This window comes from Drosophila simulans, chromosome X (assembly GCF_016746395.2).
Source record: "Drosophila simulans strain w501 chromosome X, Prin_Dsim_3.1, whole genome shotgun sequence".
In the NCBI taxonomy this organism is placed as follows: Eukaryota; Metazoa; Arthropoda; class Insecta; order Diptera; family Drosophilidae; genus Drosophila; species Drosophila simulans.
In genome coordinates, this window is record NC_052525.2 from 4985690 (window position 1) to 5004509 (window position 18820).

General features: G+C 44.4%; 3 protein-coding genes across 23 annotated transcripts in view; all 3 read left to right on the top strand.

Moving 5' to 3' along the window:
• The first annotated feature begins 1 nt into the window (after nucleotide 1).
• LOC6725153 (DNA repair protein XRCC1) lies at nucleotides 2-3331 on the top strand. Of its 3 annotated transcripts, XR_006542100.1 has the most exons (7): nucleotides 3-301; nucleotides 371-1705; nucleotides 1765-1853; nucleotides 1916-2247; nucleotides 2304-2573; nucleotides 2636-2768; nucleotides 3299-3331. XR_006542100.1 is itself a non-coding variant. In XM_044923742.1 (6 exons), the coding sequence occupies exons 1-6, from the start codon at nucleotides 251-253 to the stop codon at nucleotides 2420-2422; spliced, it is 1857 nt and encodes a 618-aa protein (XP_044779677.1). In that variant the 5' UTR covers nucleotides 2-250; the 3' UTR covers nucleotides 2423-2634. The 3 variants fall into 3 exon arrangements, 2 of the variants coding, with proteins under 2 accessions (XP_044779677.1, XP_002106179.1); XM_044923742.1 differs by lacking the exons at nucleotides 2636-2768; nucleotides 3299-3331 and having other exon boundaries at nucleotides 2-301; nucleotides 371-1362; nucleotides 1432-1705; nucleotides 2304-2634; XM_002106143.4 differs by lacking the exons at nucleotides 2636-2768; nucleotides 3299-3331 and having other exon boundaries at nucleotides 2304-2634.
• On the top strand, nucleotides 2673-4719 carry LOC27209005 (calcineurin subunit B type 1). Of its 2 annotated transcripts, none has more exons than XM_016184531.3 (3): nucleotides 2673-2768; nucleotides 3299-3345; nucleotides 3601-4719. In XM_016184531.3, exon 3 carries the CDS (start codon nucleotides 3636-3638, stop codon nucleotides 4146-4148), a length of 513 nt encoding a protein of 170 aa, XP_016038153.1. In that variant the 5' UTR covers nucleotides 2673-2768; nucleotides 3299-3345; nucleotides 3601-3635; the 3' UTR covers nucleotides 4149-4719. The 2 variants fall into 2 exon arrangements, with proteins under 2 accessions (XP_016038153.1, XP_016038154.1); XM_016184532.3 differs by lacking the exon at nucleotides 2673-2768 and adding an exon at nucleotides 2979-3073.
• A 4492-nt stretch (nucleotides 4720-9211) lies between these two features.
• Nucleotides 9212-18820, top strand: part of LOC6725157 (small conductance calcium-activated potassium channel protein) — a 57625-nt gene continuing 48016 nt past the window's right edge. For 12 of the 18 annotated variants that reach the window (XM_039297278.2, XM_016173447.3, XM_016173458.3 and 9 more), the window contains exons 1-2: nucleotides 9213-9493; nucleotides 10160-10678. The gene's annotated coding sequence lies outside the window, so the exon portion shown is untranslated. Of the gene's footprint in view, nucleotides 9494-10159; nucleotides 10679-18820 lie in introns of all 18 variants that reach the window. The other 6 variants (XM_039297281.2, XM_016173446.3, XM_039297277.2 and 3 more) reach the window with 5 other exon arrangements.

The window sequence follows — 18820 nt, forward strand, 5'->3', positions numbered from 1 at the left end:
CTGCTAGTGATGGGCAATTTGTGCACACAATACAGGGTTTTTTTTTTAAATAGTTGGTTAAGCAAAATCAGCATAATTCACCTCCCATCCTCAAAAGACAACAAATAAACAAAAATTCTAGCGCCCATGAAAACACTTGCAAACGACTTAATTTCTTTTTGACAATCAGTTTAATCACAGGCACAATCGCCGGCAAAGCAATTTGCCGCCAAATCATCGGCGTCTCAGTGTAATTCATGAGACTTGCGAAATGCCAATTGCGCTTTTCAAGTCCGTACGCGAAGTGAGCAGCGAAGATGCGGTGAGTGGTGCTCCTATATAACCAGCCTGTATGTACATCTATATAACTATGCAATATCCCGCTGCCCAGGTGCACGTAGCAGACAATCTGCTCAAGGAAAACGCCGGCAAGAAGTGGCGAACCAAGGCGCCGGGAGAGAAATCCGCATACGTTGTGCTGGAGTTCGAGGAGCCGCATCAGATTACGGGCATCGATATTGGCAACGAACATGCCGCCTTCATCGAGGTGCTGGTCAGTCGAACGGGCTGCCAGGCGGACGATTTCCGCGAGCTGCTGCTGTCCAGTTCTTTTATGACGCCCATCGAGAGCAAGAACTCGAGCAATCCAAATCGCGTGCGCTGCTTCAATAGCACTGCGCTGGCGGAGAGTGCACTGCCGGAGAAGTGGAAGCTGCTTAAGATTGTCTGCACACAGCCCTTCAATCGCCATGTGCCATACGGGCTCTCATTCGTCAAGGTGCATGTGGTGGCTGCTGCGGCGCCTAAGGTCAAATCCCTGCTGCCGCAGGGTGTGATGCAATTCGGTGCCTTTAAGCTGCGCGAGGAGTCGCCGGACTCGGAGACGGACAACCAGGTGAACAGATTTCACAGCTGGAAGAAGGAGACGCAGCACAAGACGCCCGCGGTCACTGCGGCCTCCACAGCGGCGGCCATTCGGGACGCCGGCACCACGGCCCTGCGAAGGCTGAGCGTTGGCAAGGTTTCTAGCCTGGCTGCATCGCCCAAACCGTCGCCCAAAGCCTCGAAGTCGTCATCACCAGTTCTCAATGCTCTGCATCCGGTTTCTCCGACGCCATTGGACGCCAAGCCCCTGGACCGCAATCGAGCTTCACTCTTGTTCGGCGACGATGATGAGGACGAGGAGGACGACGAGGTAAATGCCAAGAAACACCGGCTGAGCAAGCATCTGGAGGCGGACAAGGATCGCCGGCGTTTGGAGCAGGAAAAGGAGAGGGAGAGCAGAAAGAAAAAGTCCAGCAGGCATTCCTTGGAGAAGTCAAACAGCAAAGAAGACAAACCCCCGGCAAAGGAGCACAAGTCATCCTCCAGAGAAAAATCCACATCCAAAGAAGAGAAGCATTTACGAAAAGAGGGAAGGGAGCACAAGTCATCCTCCAGAGAAAAATCCACAGCCAAAGAAGAAAAGCATTTACGAAAAGAGGAAAGGTCGCATTCGAAGGAGGAGAAGTCCAGGAGTAAGGATAAATCTAAGCATGACCACAGATCTTTGGACACCTCGACGGCCAAGGAAAGTTCGCGGCCATCTGCGCAAAAGCGTCTTTCATCTCCCAACGGAGTCGCAGTCACGCCCGCCAAAAAGCCAAAGATCGTGGAGACAGCGATTCAATACCGTCCTCTTAATCAGTTACTCAAGGGTGTGGTCCTGGTCATCAGTGGCATACAGGTAGGGAAATCCATTGGATTGCATCACAAGCGGCTTACACCCATCGCTTCTGCTTTCAGAATCCCGATCGTGGAGACTTGCGCTCGAAAGCGGTCGCCTTGGGAGCCAAGTACAAGGCTGATTGGGGGTCAGGATGCACCCACCTGATGTAAGTGGAAGTCCAGATTGATCTAGTATACGCCGCTAACTCTTAAAATGAAACCCAAACAGATGCGCATTCAAAAACACGCCGAAGTACAATCAGGTGAAGGGCAAGGGCAAGATTGTGACACGCAGTTGGATCGAGAAATGCTATGAGCTGAAGAAGTACCTGCCATGGCGACGTTACGCCCTGGATACCAATGACCTTGGCCAGCCGGAGAGCGATGAGGAGCTGTGCGATGAGGCGACGAGGCCACGACGCGATTCCGGCAAGGATGATGTGGCAATGCTGGAGGAGGATAGCAAGCTAACAGCTCAAGCGGATCAGAATAATGTGGAAATGAATCCAGATGCCTTATCGGGCCCTGATACGGAAGATGAACTGCAGCGCGTGGCTGAGGGTAAGCTCGCTGTTCTACTTCCCTGTTCTTTTAGCTATTTTATTGTTTAATTTTAGAAAACAAAACCAAGAAAGACAAACTAAGGACTACAGTTAAGACGAAATCGCGAGATATATACGAAGTTAGCACCGATGAAGAGGACTATCTGGAGCAAAAGAAGAAACAAATCGTTTAGGTGCCCTTTCTAATCTCGTCTCATATTTTGTATACGCCTTTATTACTTTAATTGCTTGTAATGCGTAGTGCGAGTTTCATATTTTTTAATTTGTTTATCGAATATACTCGTTATTCAGGAAAGCAGGCTGATTTCGACAAATTCAAAATTAGTGAGTGGCTTGGACCATTTTGAATAAAAGAGCTCAAGGAATAAATATTGCTATTATTATAGATCTATCGCATGTTCATTTAAAAGAACTATCGAATGAACCACCTCTAGGATAGTGCGATGGTCCATCTCCAGCAGGACTTCACAAAAAAGTACTAACGCATAGCACGATTCTACAAGGAATTTCCACCCAAAGGTATGCTATGGTTAAGCGAAGAAAATCCGTTTACGTACAAAACTATGCCTTAAAAGACGAGAAAGATAGCGAAAGTGCCAAAGTGAAAACCAATTGGCAAAAGAAAACCCGAAACGAAAAGAAAACAGGTGGAAAAGCAACAGCTGTCCGCTTTTGACAGCTGCGCTCTCTGCGCTCTCCCACTCTTTGGCAAGAGCTAACGGTGAAAACTCTCTCACTCGCCTGCAGTCGTGTATTTGCTGTCGAGCGAGTAGAGAGCACTTTTTGGGAATTAAACAATCCAGCGCAACTATTGTTTATTTATGGTAAATATCTATGGCTATCACTTGCGATTCCGCAATGCGAACCACCAACCAATCATCCTGGCCAACGCAGTTCCATCCGGAGCTGTGCCTCTGCAGAGATTCCACTCCACCCTTGCTGAAGCGAAAACGAGTAGTGAAAAGTTGTGGAAATTTGGAAAATCGATACGATTGAGCCGTAATTAAAAGTATGCTGCTAACTTGAACTCCACCTCCATTTTTTTTTAGAGCGTGCCAGTCGTTGGAAAATTGAGTTATTAACAAACAAATTTTGGGTAAGAAAGTCGTGCTGAAAACGCTGAGAAAAAGTGCAATCCAAATGATTTCGAGAAGTGGAACATTGAGCAGCCTGGAAGTATGCATCAGTTTTTGCACATACCGATTATCCTTCTAATTTTTCTCATTGGTTACTCAAATGTTCCTCAATTCTCAGCTGATATATTTTTTGTATTATTGCAATTCATTTGGAGTCATCTTTTTCTCTATAGAGCAGAATGCCCCGTCTCCTAACGCTTGCGTTCCATTCGCAGATCTAGACCAGAGAACTAAGTAACCAAAGGCCAGCATGGGTAACGAGACCTCCCTGCCCATGGACATGTGCTCCAACTTCGATGCGGACGAGATCCGCAGGCTGGGCAAGCGATTCCGCAAGCTGGATCTGGACAACTCGGGAGCGCTGAGCATAGACGAGTTCATGTCGCTGCCGGAATTGCAGCAGAATCCGCTGGTGCAGCGGGTGATCGATATCTTCGACGCGGATGGAAACGGGGAGGTGGACTTCAAGGAGTTCATCCAGGGAGTGTCGCAGTTTAGCGTGCGCGGCGACAAGCTGTCCAAGCTGCGATTCGCCTTCCGCATCTACGATATGGACAATGATGGCTACATCTCGAACGGGGAACTCTTCCAGGTGCTCAAGATGATGGTGGGCAACAATCTGAAGGACACACAGCTGCAGCAGATCGTGGACAAGACCATTTGCTTTGCGGACAAGGACGAGGATGGCAAGATATCGTTCGATGAGTTCTGCTCGGTGGTGGGCAACACCGATATCCACAAGAAAATGGTTGTCGATGTTTAGGCGGAGCCACACATATAAGTACTATATATACAAATGTGTAGATATGATACTATATAGCCGGGTTCCGTAATGCGTGTGTGTGTACCTTCCCTTCCTTGAAACCTGTTCAGCTTTATAATAAACGGTCTGTCTGTGAGTCTGTGAGGGCGTTTGAGGCGTGCCAAAAACGAAGCAGTTTACTCAATTTATTGATACCCATTGCCTATATGTAGTACACTTTGATCCAAACGATCCGATCCGATCGATCTCTCTCATCCACAGAATGCAATGAATTGTGTCTTATACTCATACTTGAAACCACCGGCAACGGACCACTCACCAAACGAACTCATCTATGCCCCCTTTCCATTCGAAATGATGCCATACTTAAGACCTACGATTGGGATTGCTCGCATCATCTTAAACTAGTTTGTACTATATCCTAACTCTACGTTCAATTCAAGCCTAACACTTAAGTTCATCTCTCGACTAAATGTTGTGTATAAGATATGTAAAAAAAAAGAAAATTGACAAAGAAAACTACAACAACAACTACAATTAAACACTGTTTATCGAAAAGCTAAACTCAAAACCCCCAACAAGCGTTTACTTGCTGATTTTTCGTTGTACTACCACTATCTGTTGTTGGTTGCAGGTGGCCGAATGTGGGCTGGGTTCTTTGGCCGGCGGGTTCAGGTGTCCTCGAGTTGCTCGGTCCGCGAGTCCTTGGACGAACAACACGTGCGTGTCGTTCAGTTCGTCGCCCAGTGCTCCCGAAACTCCGGAGTCCCGAAAGCCGACCCCGTAGAAGATGGTCACCACAAAATGTGGGAAGGAAACCACCGGCCGAAAGTAACCGAAAACTTTTTGGCCGTTGGCAACGATTAAATGTTTTGTAGGTCACCGATTTTCCAACTACACGTGTGTGTGTGTGTGTGTGACGTCCCTCATGTGACAAGACACACTACACTCGCAAAAAATTGAGTGACCAACAAACGTGTTACGTATACGTCACGTTGTTCAGAACACAGCAGTGCACTATAGACGGAATGTACCTACGGAATGGAATCAGCCTATAGTGCAGTGGAAAAGTTCAGCCATGTTGATTAAAATGACCTTAGTAATGAACAGAGATGTAACAAATAAGTAGGAAAAGTTCATTCATTGATATAAACCATCTACCTACTAATAAAACATAAATATTACCTATACGCCGCGTTGTTCTCTACAAAGCAGCGAACGAGTTGATTTAAAACACCTTCGAATAGAACAGAAATATTGCAATGTACTAAGAGATGATCATCCAGGTTGATTTAAAACACACAACAAAATGTTACGTATACGCCGCGTTGTTCAATACTGCAGAATACTATATTATGTATTTCCCATTATTTTGGTGGCCGAACTCGGCAGGAATTTCTCGCAGTGATGACGACAGGAAGCCAGCCAACTAGCTGTTGGCTCCGCGCCGAACTTGTACGGCAACAGAGCCTTGACCACGGAGTCACCTGCTGGGCGACTGGGCCACGGAATTAGGCAACTTGCGAGGTCCTGCGAGGCGGTCCTTTGTGTGCGCCAGTGTGCGAGAATGCGTGAGTGTGTGTGCCTGGTATCAATAAATTATTATATGCTGTCTGTCGCAAGCTGGTTCGTTAATCATTTTCGCCTGGGCCCCGCCCACCGCCGCCCGCCCACGCTACGAATCCGACCTCCAAATGAAGGCATTTCCATTTTGAAAATTAGTAGGGTTAATGCTGAAGTTACACCCGCCGCCACACGATTCCCAAGGAGCAACCTTTGACCTGCTGCCCACTAATTTCGCTCCTGTTGCTGCGTCACGAGCCCACGAGCGGCTGACCTTTTTCCGATTGCTATTAATTGGTTTGATTAATGTGCTCCAATTTTCGGATGGTACGTAACGTCGCCGGGCCCCAATAATCGGGCATTTCCATACCAACTGGCGTCCATCATTTCGTTCTCGGGACTTGTATTAATCGATGGGCCATACAAACAATTTGTAACTTCGATGGGGCAGGTGATATATACATATATATCCATATATATTTCCGGGCAAGGCGAGGAGATGATCAAGTTTAGATAATAGCATAATATATATCCGCGCTTCGGGCATATATTATTCAATTTTCCATCGCAAGATTACCGGTCATTGATGTCATCCCAAAATCTGAGGCACCCATCGCCCAACTTGCCACAAAACCTATTGATCCCTTTTTTTCTTTTCTCTTTTTGTCTCCGTTTATTTTGGGATACCTTTTTGCCGCTTCTGTTGGCCTCAAACTTATTTCGCTTGAATAACTTCGTTTCGGTGGCAACTATTTAGTCAAACGGCTTTTTATAAATTATGCATGTACAGAAATTCTACCAATTTTAATGGGCTGGCGAGCAAAGAAGGGAGGGGGGGATATACCTGGTTACCACAAATACAAATCAATATGCCTCATACATACATACATATATATATATATATAATGTAATGGAGTTTGGACAGGATATCCTATAGCCTCCAAACGAAATTGTCAGCTTGTATTCCCACATAGTCCTTTGCCAACCGGAATCTCTGGGCTTATGGGCTCTGGCATTTAGTTTTCGATGCCCACACCTGGGCGAAAATAAAAGCTTTTTAGTTTATGTTGCCTGTTTGGTGCGTTGTTTTCCTTTTGGCCTGTTGGCTGTGTTTTTGCAATAATAATAATTGTGGCATTAAGTCAAAAGCGGGCCTGCGAAAACAAATGCCAAATCAATGTCCATGTGTGTGTCTCCCCTCGACAGCAGCGTTCAAAATTCTAGTGACTAAGTCACTACTACTTAGTCTCATGGTGAATATTTCGATTGCCATAGAATGGCATATTATAGCAACTATTATAAGTCACAATGGAGCCATTAGCACTTTAATATGCTTACGGAAATCGTTTGGCATTTCATTCATATATTAGCATTGTTTTGTGCTTGGTGGTCGCTTAACTTATTTAATTAGCCATTGCTATAATTTCGCCCACCACTGTGCGTGTGTGTGTGCGCGCTTGAGTGGCATGTGTGTGTATTGTGCGATAAAAGTTGACTCGTGCCAGTTTCGAGCTGTAACCAAAAACGCATACAAAACAAAAAGCGGCAGAAAAAACACAAGCAACAAAAACGACGAAACGCGTGGAATGGGGGGGGGGGGGGGGGGATACAATGTGAATGGGAATTACAAAAACAAGGCATCAACAACCACCGGGAGCGTGGAGCTGGATTCCCCCGCCACTACCCGCCCTTCGCTTCCATCTGTTCCCGCCCACAGAACCATAAATTCACCATTACCACGCAGCTACCTCAACAGTGCACCGCCCCTCGCGGTCTCGGGCCCTTTGACCCACCCAGCGACCCACTGAACCACCAACCTAACAACCTACCAGCCCACCAATCCACCAATCCACCGCCCATCGCCTACCCACCATTAAAAGGTGGCAGCAAACAAACGCCGATGACGCAACGGAACCCTACTCTGGAGACCCCGATTCCGAACCCGAATCGTGGTCCGAATCTGAAACCGAATACGAATACGACTACGACTGCAACTACGATATCGAGTTTCGGGAGCGAGGAGTTGTATGGCAAACACCAGGCCCGGACCTGAACCTGACCCACTAACCCTTCGAGTTATAGGCAGCGATTCCGAGTTCTCAAGGGAATCGACAAGGATATACCTGAAAATATACACCCATATCACTATGGACAGTACACGTGGTGACGAAGCGCACCGCTAGAGCGAAAAATGAAAATCGTTCAATCACAACGAGTGATTATGATTATTCGTTACAATCAGAATCAGATATCAGAATATTAGTAGGTTTGATGTAGATCAATATCAGTTCCATGATACGATATAATCATCAGCAAACTTCACTAGAACTATAAATTTTCTATTATACCATTTTGATTCACAATATATTTTAATATGTGTAATAGATTGTTAGCTTTTGCATTTGCATTTAAGGTTGAATCTTAGGTCTAACTATCCTAAGGTCAATGTTAAGTGCTCTCGCTGCTTTCTCGCTGCTTTCTCACTCTCGTTAACTGAAATGTGGCAGTAAAACTGACAAGTGCCGAGGCACTCTAATGAATTTAATGGATACTTACAGCTCAAGCAGAGCATAAGAAAATGGCCAGTTGGGTTCTAATCTTCCATTCGGTTTCATTTGATCCAGCTGTAATTAGTTTAATATATGCAATTCCGCACATTAAATGAAACGTTAAATGTTCTCAGCCAAATAAAATGTCTCGAAGAAATCTATTAATGTTGATAATTGGTTTAAACTTAAACAAAAATGAGGTAACTTGCCAATTAGACCGCTCCTGTGCGCCTCGGGGTCACCAATTTCGACTCTGATTTTGTGTGATTCTGTAACTCCGTTTTCTGTTTTCATTTTCGACTCCGAGCTGCGACTCCCGATTTCCCGCTTTTCCGATTTCCTTTGCCCTCCTGCGCTGCATGCACTCAACGAAGTGTCTTTATACTTGTATGCTGTTATTTTTCTTCTTTTCGGGACACACTAGTGGCAAGTGTCTTCCAGTGGCGGCGACGGGAGTTTTCTTCCAAGGGGGGGCTGTTTGTTAATGCACCAAAATCATAATACGCATACGCCATGTAGTCCTAGTTTTTTGTGTATTTTGCCTACTTTTCAGTTGGCTAAAACTCATTGTGTATAGTAATTTTTATTGCGTTTAGTCGATACTGTTTGGTTTTGTGGCAAGGAATTTTGAAAGTTGCAATCTAAAAATAGCATACCTTTAGGGGTTCTTCGCTTCCAATCAAACAACCGAAACTTTTTCACACCAACCACCAGTACACCGCCCCTCTCCACCCCCCTCGCAAAAGACAAAGTTAACTGTCGCCGCCGCTGGGTGGACTAAACGACTCTCCGCCCACAAGTGCGACAGAGCGGCGGAGAGAGAGAGAGCGGCAGGGCGGGAGAGGGAGTGGGAGAAAGCGGGAGAGAGCGACTGGGCGACCGAGCGACAAACCGACCGACAGCCGAGCGGAGAGTAAGAAGAAGCACGCTATATACACGGTGCCGAGCAACAAATTGAGTCAGTATCGCACAAACAACACTAACGGAAACATCAACGTGAAAGCGAGACGGACGCCCTCCGTCCCGTTATATGCTGTGTCTGTCTGTCTGTGTGTTGAGAGTTCTACGTCGCGCACTCCAAAAAAATACAAAACAGCAAAAGAAAAAAACACAAAACTTTAACACTCACACACACTGGCACACACACACACATACACGAGCATACAGTAAGCTTCAGGTGCTAGAACAACAACAGCCAACGAAAAGGAGACAAACGTTTAGATCTCAAAAACAGTAAGATGAAGCAAAGGAAAGACAGTGAGATCTTGAAGCGAGAGGAGCAAAAGGGAAGAGAAAATGGGCTTAGTTTTGAAAAAGGAAACAGAGAGAGGATTTAAGGGCCTTACTTCACGATCTCAGATTGAATACAAAATAAAGAGAACCAAGAAACATAATGCATTTTAAGCTGAGAATCCGAAGAAGTCCAGCATGCCAAAAGAATAAAGCTTCGATCGTGTAGGCAGTTCCAAATAGCAAAAGAGAGCGAGTGCCGGAAAGAGAGTAGGAGAGCAGGATCGCTGTCAATCAGCGGCGGCTTAAGCCGTTACTTTCAGATTAAGTGGTGGTGGGTACGAATCGCCCGAGGGCAGTGTGAAAAGTTTCAAAGCTGGCTACTTAAGCTGAAAAAGTTTGCAGCGGCCCCGTTTCGACAAAAAAGTCAGGAGCAGCAGCAGCATAGACAAGGCACAGATGCATCCAACGAAAATTCATAAAATATAAAAAACACGCAAAGTAGTTCAAATTCGACAAGCAGTGGAGTTGAATGCTCTCCGTTCGTCGCCGTTGTCTCGTGGGTGTCGTACACACATCAAATTACATGTATACATATACATATGTAGATGCCAGCCCATCTATATATAAACAATATGCATATCTATTTTTTTTCTTGTTATTCTATAGTTAATATATATAGTTAAACAAAATAAAAATATCAAATAAAAAACAAGTGCAAGCAAAGAGCAAAGCGCCCAATGCGGCCAATGGAAATGCCAAAGAAAATGCAGCAGCTACAAATTCGACAACAAATGCAAATGCGACAGCAACAGCAGAAGAAGCAGCAGCAGCAGCAACAACATCAACTGCAATTTCCCAACACATAAGTCCACCGAATTTTCCGTCTTTGTCGCGCGCGCTCACACACACACACACACGCATACATACACGGAGACACATGCATGTGCATAAATGGCAATATGGACGAACAGCAGCAGCATTTGCGTTGTATACCAACACAGTGACACGCGCGTGCCAAATATTGCCGATTTTATCACACGAACAACAACAACAACAGCAACACCAGCGGGACCAGCTATTAACTAAAGGAGCCATTACAACAACAATAACAAGATCCAGCAAAGCAACAACAACAACAACAACGAGAGCAACGAACATTGCTGGAAGGCGTCGCAAAATATCAAAGTGGGTACCACTACAACAACAACAAAGATAGTGTATTATGCTTACTAACACACACACACACACACCACCGCACCCACGCACACACCTACACACATGCCGCCTGCACCCTTCTGCACACACACACACGCAACCGAAACGCTTGGCATACCGACACGAACGATAATAACTGTAACTGCAAAGTGCAAGTAGCGGTAGAAAAGGACAAAGGACAATGTACAAAGGGAGGAGAAGCAGCAGCAGCACTGGGAAGAAGCGAACGGAGCGAGAGGGAATGCTAAATGAGTTATGCGTGCACATTCCTCAACTCACAGCTGCAGTTGGCCACTCACGCACACAGGCACAAACAGGCACACACAGGCACACACATGGACTGAAAGAAAACTTCAGTCGAAACTTGCAATTAACCAACAACTTAACTGCGTTCGCAAGAAGCGCAGAAAAGAAGTGAAACAAAAGTCAAGGACACTTGTAAATAGATAAAAGGTTGAAAAGTCTCAGTTAGCTGGCATAGATACATAGATAGAAAGTTCAGCTAATGCAATTCATTAAGCGAAGAACTTCAATGCGAGTAATTAGAAACGTTTTGAAAGGAAAAAGAGAAAGTTGCTGACTAAATTAGAGGGATTAAAAGTATCTATGTATGCTGGTATGTATCTAGTGTGGCAAATCATAGAAGAAGGGGTTTGTAACTTGTTTAAAACTCATTTTCGTAGACTCTACAAGTATCAACTGCAAGTAATTCGTAAAAGTAAATTACTCCAGCCCAACCACTAATTTAAAACTTAGTAAGTCCAAAGATCCTGAAGGGTTTCCAAAATTGCCCATAACAAACTTTAAAGTGCCCGCAAACTCATAAATAAATCACAAATCCACGCTGCCATGTTAAATATTCCCAAAAATTGCCCGAATCGCAGAGACGTACCGAAAGTTTGGCTCATAAAATTAGGCCAACTTGGCATACCGACAAGGGCTCGAATAGATTTTCGGTGGTTCGTGCACCACCCCTAAAATTATTTTTTTACTCCGAACGGGAGACGGAATACTTGACATTTTTGCTCGCCGTGCAGTATATGCAGATTAGGCCAAGTTGGCTGAGCAACCGCAAGCCGCAACGAACAGGAGCTTTCGAGTGCTGTGCAATCAGAGGAAGGACCTTAAGGAAGGAGCCCAGCAGGACCTCCGGTTGCGGATCCCAAGTAGCACGTTTGCCAGTGTAGCTGCCCTTCTTGCGGTCATGCAAATGCATAAAAGGACTCACGCCTTGGTCCTGGGAAAAAGGGAATACGAGATTTTCCAGTAAAACAATGACCTGACCCCATCATCGCCGCACTTTTCCGCACCTACCCCTCCCCCCCCGCTCTCTGCCACACTCATGGACATGCAAAATTCATGAAGTACCAAATTGAGTTTGCGGTCGAACCCAAAAACATAACTAAAAATAAATAATTGAGTGCAAAAGGGGCAACTTTAAGAGCCTTTTTGGGCAACGAAACTTTTTGCGTTGAAGTTGCAATGGCAAATCGAAAATTAAATTAAAAGCTACTTTGATTAGAATATTGAAAGGTAAATTACATAAGTGTTAATAAAACTATTCAAATTAAAGGATAATTACACACGTTACAGTTGGCCAAGCAAGTGGTTGTTAAATCAACACGAATCTTTGATCTAAGAAATATGTTCATCGTTAACGAGCTCTTTTACAGCCTAAAAGGCACTAAAGATTTCGAAATTTCAGCATGGAAATCATTGTCAATTACCCATTGCTAGGCACGAAAATCCCAATTAGACATTCCTTGTTTTTATTGTAAATAACGAAGATCGTAAACCCTGATGTACACGCACACACACACTGCGAGTTTAGCATCCATCTATTGTAAATAAAATGTCAATTGTGTTTATTCCCCAACCTATTATCCAAAAATACATCAAATAAACTTGTTTGAAAATAAAACACAACCAAATTTTACACATTTTCCCCTGAAATTTCCTTTTTGTTTGCCGTTTTGCTCTGGTTTCTTTTAAATATATACATTTTTTTTGTATTTGCAACTCATTTCGCCTGGATGTCGCCGCTTTCGCTTTCTATAAACGCTGCCAGATATCCCAGATATACTATACATACATATACATACGTGCGTACATACATACGTACATCCCAATGCACTTGTGTGCTTGCCTTTCTTCATTTAGTGTTTTTGTTTTTTGGGAGCGATCGTGTTGTTGAATGTGAAATATGCCTGAGATGCAAGAATTTGCCATAAATAGATCCCAGATCTCTAGATGCCAATCGCAGTTCCCAGTATTTTCTCTCGCCATGAACTCCAATCCCCCTGGGGTGCAAATCTTAAGTAGTCTAAATGGATAATGACATCCAGCATCCCAGTCGAATCTTGATTTATTTCAAATAATTTCAAAAGTCGTCAACCCGCCGATTTTCGATGATAGCATTTCGCTGCAAAGTCGCCTGTCGAATGGTTAATGACCAGAAAAGCGGGCAAAGTGAGCGTAATTAATGGAAACTGTAATCAATCATGCGCTCCAATTAACCAGACCCATCCCGTCCAATATTCTTGATATTCCTCGTCGGTTGTGGGACTGCGGAGGTGGATATTACTATACTATATAGCCAGCACCCCGCAACCCGCAACTGAATGCTAATGGGAGGCCCCATTTTCCACATTTTCCGCCCCGTAATGACACCAAGCGGTCCTGGTGTACATTTCAAAACTCATTACGATTCACTCACTCGACGTCAGCGAGGGTGTATGTGTACATATATATATAGATATAGCCGACGAGTCATCATCTCTGATTTCTTAATTTCTTTCGCCTTTCAATGAGCTCCATATTGCAGCATTTTGCTTTTGTTTCTCACAAGATACTTGGCCTTCTTCGAACAACTCTAAAAGTTAATTATTAATAAATTAATTAATAAATTATTTTTTTTTTTTTGATAATTGTATTTGCTTAAAATATATATTAGCTGTAAGTTTTTCCGATTGCGTCTAACTTATCGGCCAAAACACGCCTAAATATTGGCATTAATTTTGCTAATACATCGATGATAAAATGGCCAATGGAGAAAAGCGCACACACATCGTTATCTCGTTAGCGATAATTAATTTGGTCAAAAGCACTTTGGCCAACTTCAGTCGCCTTTTCACCATTCACCATAACCACTTGAGTTCCATGAATATCAAGCATTTTGTTTGGCGGGCAGTTTCTCGGGTACTCTCTAATGAATCCCCACCGAAAGAAAATTCAATACTGCTCAAGATACTGCTATTCATGAAAAAGCTGGCGTCTTTTATTCATATCGATAATTGTTTGAACGATTTCGGTGCATACCAAAAATGAATTCATCGATTGCCAGCGGCCTTTTCCTTTCTCGCTTTTACATTTTTTGCTTCTTTTTTTTGTTTTTTGCGCTTCATTTACTTGCGGTTCCTGGGGGGCGGTAGCCAGATGGGGGGCGTGTCGGAGGAGAGGAGAGGAGCCCAGAGGACCCTCATAACCTTTCACCTCGATGGGGCGGCATGGGATGTTGGTGTGGCCACAGTGGGCGGGTGAGTATTTCACATTTGCTGATTTTTGACGCGTCCATTTTCCGTTGATTGATTTTGCTTGTGCACTGGAAAAATGCGTCTATATAGAACCATGTACTAAATAAAGATAAGTTCTTTAGAGTATTTATGCCCAAAACTAACCATTTATATGAAGAAGATTTCTAGAAATTACTTGATTACAAAACAATATACCAAAATGTTTCCAATATTCACTGCTTTATTCATTTATTCAATTATTTATTCAATTATATTTATTAGTTATTTAAACTTTTGTTTGCCGTGTGTGCTTTATGGCATACGATCTATGTATGTGTGTGTGCATGTGTGCGGGTTGCGGTTGCATCTACTTAAAAATACATTTATTTTTGCGGCTTACAATGCGCGAGGAGACATGGAAATTGATCAAATATTTATACAGTTTGCATAGTCAATTTACATAAGTCCATCAGCAGTCCAGCTGTCCGTGTGCAGCTGTGTGAGTGTTTTGTGGGTTCCAGTGTGTTTGTTAACCGCACCACCCACTGCCCAACTTTCCCTAACCTTGCCCTCTGTGTGTGTGTGTGTGTCTGTGTGTGTGTGTGTGTCTGTGTGTGTGTGTGTGTGTGTCTAGCCTTGTCCTGTCTCATCAATGTCAAAGCAATGAACCCGAATATCCATATTGCCAACGCTTCGCTTATTCAATTTCCCCGTCTGTCTATCCAAGTGAATTTCCCGCCCCAGCCCCAAACACACAATATCCCACCATTTTCCCCCATTTTCCCCCCATTTTCCCTCTGGCTAATACCCTTTTCAAAAGCCTGGCAGCTTAAAGAGGGCCCCTGATGAGTTGCGGGGAGTGTGGGGGGGCGGTCTTAGGGTATTAACAGCTTCGACTTGGCGGCGAGGAAAAGAGCGTTTTTGTTGTTTGCCCAACAATGTTAATGTGTCTATATAAGCGTGTACACAAAAGGCACACAGTTGCGGACAGGATAATAGCAGTGCAAATTAACCTTTGTCGTGTGTCCACAATTGCAGCGCACATTGCTTGAATTTCTAACGAAACAATTGGCTACTTTGGTGTTGCACTTACAGTTGCAATTCAAAAAAAAAAAAGAGAACTTGCCTTGAAGACAGCCAGCTAAGTAAATCAAACTAATGATTTGCAGCTATTTTAAGCCCATTAAATTGGTCTAGAATCACTTTCAATTGTGTCTGAAAGTATGCAACAATATATTTCGTATACAGTTGAAAGGTCAAGACAGCAGTTCTACTTAGCTAGTCACTTTCACTGCCTTAGCACTTTTCCCGGGACTGTACCTGCGCATATGTTAAGTATGTACGCACTCAATTAGAAGGGAAAATGTGGAAAATGGTTGAATCGCTTATGACTCAGCATAGTGCCGCAGTACCGCCCACCACCAATTTCGAATCCACTCCGCAGACCGCCCGCATTTGGCCATTAAAAATGTTCAGGCATGTGTAATTGTTTTACACACAAGATGGCCAAGATATTGAGCTCGGTCCGCACGGGGGGATGTGTGTTTGATGTCTATATGGTATATATGGTATATATAGTATATATGGTATATGGTATATGGTAATGGTATATGGTATGCATAAGTACAAGTATATGGAATGTAGATGTGGGTACAACGCTGGCATCCAACTTGACAGGTGCCGACAACTTTCGGATAGCGATGTCAATTTCTTGTCAAAACAATTTCTTTGCATTCCCGGCTCACTTTCGGATTCGCACCACGTTGGGATTTACGCAAAAACTCCACCCCACTACTGCGATATGGCCTAAATATAGCGGTACGCCTGACACACGATTGTAAGTAGGGTTTTCCCGTCGCCGTTGATGGATTCATTAACTTGGCTCGGTTCGGTTCGACTTGGCTTGGCTTGCTCTTTTTTCTTTTTTTTTGCGCTGCTGTCCATCATCTATTGTGAGTTTGCCAGTTCTGTTCTTTGGACACTTTGTGATGGACTTTTGGCCCGGGGGGCCGGGATAAGTCAGACCCATATCGAAAATGTCAGGATTCGCAACTGCTTTTTCGGCGTAGCCCGACAAGTAGATTGTGTTGTCAGGCTTGCCAACGCTGGAGGAGTTGGAGCTAGCTCTGTTTCAATCAATTCAAGTTGGCACAAAGTCTACGACTGCAGCTAAAGTGGCTTAACATCAGTAGAGTGGCAAGCGTTTGGGGACACCTAGGGTTGTCTAGTGTATTTGGTAAGCATGGTAGTGTTGTGCTTAAATCTTAAATGTCCTGCAACATTTTGCCCACATTCAAGTGCAGCAACTGCAAAACATTTGACCGTGCCAAAACTGTCAAAAGTCAAAGTTGGAAGCCAAACTGAGATTAGAAGCCAGTTTTAGGGACGGTAAGCGTTGAGATTTCCAGTGAAAGCTATCGGGGGGCTCCGGTTTTGTAATCGTAATCCCAGGGTTTCCGTGCAATTAGAGGGTGACCCCTCAACTTTGGCCAGCCCGTGGCATCCTTTCTATTATTTTTTTTTTACCCATATTTTTCACTCGTTTTCGTTCCTCGAAAAAAAAGAAGAAATGTGAACACAGAGCTTTTGACGAATGCAACGAGGTCGTCGTTGTTGTTGAGGTGAGCTGTTTTTCGTTTTTTTGTTTTTGGTTTTCGGGAAGGGGGTTGGGGGGACTTGTGGGGAGCTCAGGGGGGCATAATGTTTTGTGTGGGACTCCTGGCACAGGATAAAACAGGGCCAAGTTAACGATTTTCCTGCTTCTTTTTTTTTATATTTTTTTTTATTTTTTGTGCCCTGCAAATGAAATTTATGTAGAGGGTCCTGGCTCCTGTGCCGGCATTAAAAAGCCAAAGGACTCAGGCACTCGTCCACTCGGCACTCTGCCTCTGATTTTGAGTTGTGCAATAAATTTTTATCTGTACATGCGAACGTCGGCTCGTCCTGGTTACCAGTCCACCAGTCCGCCAGTCAGGAGCTGGACGTGAGTGCGAATCCTGCGGATTGAGGGTTTCCAGACCAGCCCAGACCAGCCCAACCCAGTCCAGCCCGTTGGCCATTAAACAACGCTGTCAGGTCTCAATGGCCACAGCCTGAAACCAGAAAACCTGAAGCGGCCATTACACAATAGAATTCTTCTGGCCATGTCGCCTCAACTTATTTGTATTGGCCTCGTTTCAGTGCTGTCGCGTCTTTGGCTATCGAGCAAAGGGAAGTCGATACGAAACGGCTACGAAATGTATCTTAATTATCTGCCAATGATATATATTCGATATTTGAAATGCCAATCTTCGCAGACGTAACCCGCTATCGCTGCGAGTTGATAAAGCCAACAATTGGCACTCAATTACTGCGTAACCAGCATTTCCACTCCGCTGAAAACCGAACAATTGATGATTGAATAAAAGCCGAAGCGACAGCACTAGCTACTCGATGGTAGTTCGAAGTCCTGGGCTCCTGTGCCTGGGTCCTTGGTCCTTGGTCCTTTCGGCTTTATTGTTATTGGCCAAGCTGCGTTGCTGGCCATGTTTTAACGCTGAGTGCCGCATGACATCTGGGTCACCTGGGGCTACCCGAGACCGGCACACACTGGAGCACGGTGCTCCATGGACTCGTTCAGCTTATGCCTGATGCCCATGCGGAGCCGAGGTGCTTCCTCTGACCATCGACGAGGACATTCACACGTGGCCATCGTGTGCCCGTGTGTGTGTGTCCTTTTGACATCGGTGCCATTGGATTTACGGGGCGTACGACGTACAGTGCGTCCCCCGGCTGTAAGGCGATTGATGGCTTAATGCCCCGTGTTGTGGTGTTGTAATAAGGTTACTCCCACCTTGGATTACCGTGATTTGTTATGCTAAGCAATCGAATTTGATTGGCCATTGAACAAGGGAAAAGTAAATTATCAATTTAAGTAGCCGAGCTTATGGTGGCCATTGAATATTCCGTGATAAAGGCAAGTTATTGATTGAATAAAGGCCACGAATGTTAGCTAGTATTAGCCACTAACTTAAACAACTGCCACAACTTGAAATGAAATCATGATTCATAATTAACTTATAAACGGCACATGATTTGTTGCTAGCTTCTTGAGCTACTTGCTGTTAGTCTGCCGAAATCAGTGTTCAATTTACAAATATTTATGAGGCGATTATCGCCGGGCAATCCAAATGAATTACACAGCTGAGCCGCACTGTACGTGCCAGTGTGCGATAAAGCAATCATTTTAATGGTGCGATTAAAATTTCATCAGTTCGACTCATCGAACGAAATCGAATTAAAGCGCGGCGCATCGAAAGACGAGATGTTTATCAATTATTCCAGATTCATCTATGAATGAGTTTCTCGGCTGACTCAGTCTTGTTGGGTTTTCCCAACATCTCTCTCCAATCATTGACTGACTAACCGACCGACTGACTGACAAATCAATCAATAGCCAGCGTACAATGTATTTATAGAAAATCCCATCAAGGGAAACCCATAAACAATTGAATTCATTTGCGGCCCCAAATTGCCATTGCATTTTCCGTCGAGCGAATGAAAATTTTAACCCAATTTGAGGCAAGAAACACCAACCCCAACCCCCTCCCCCTCCCCCCTT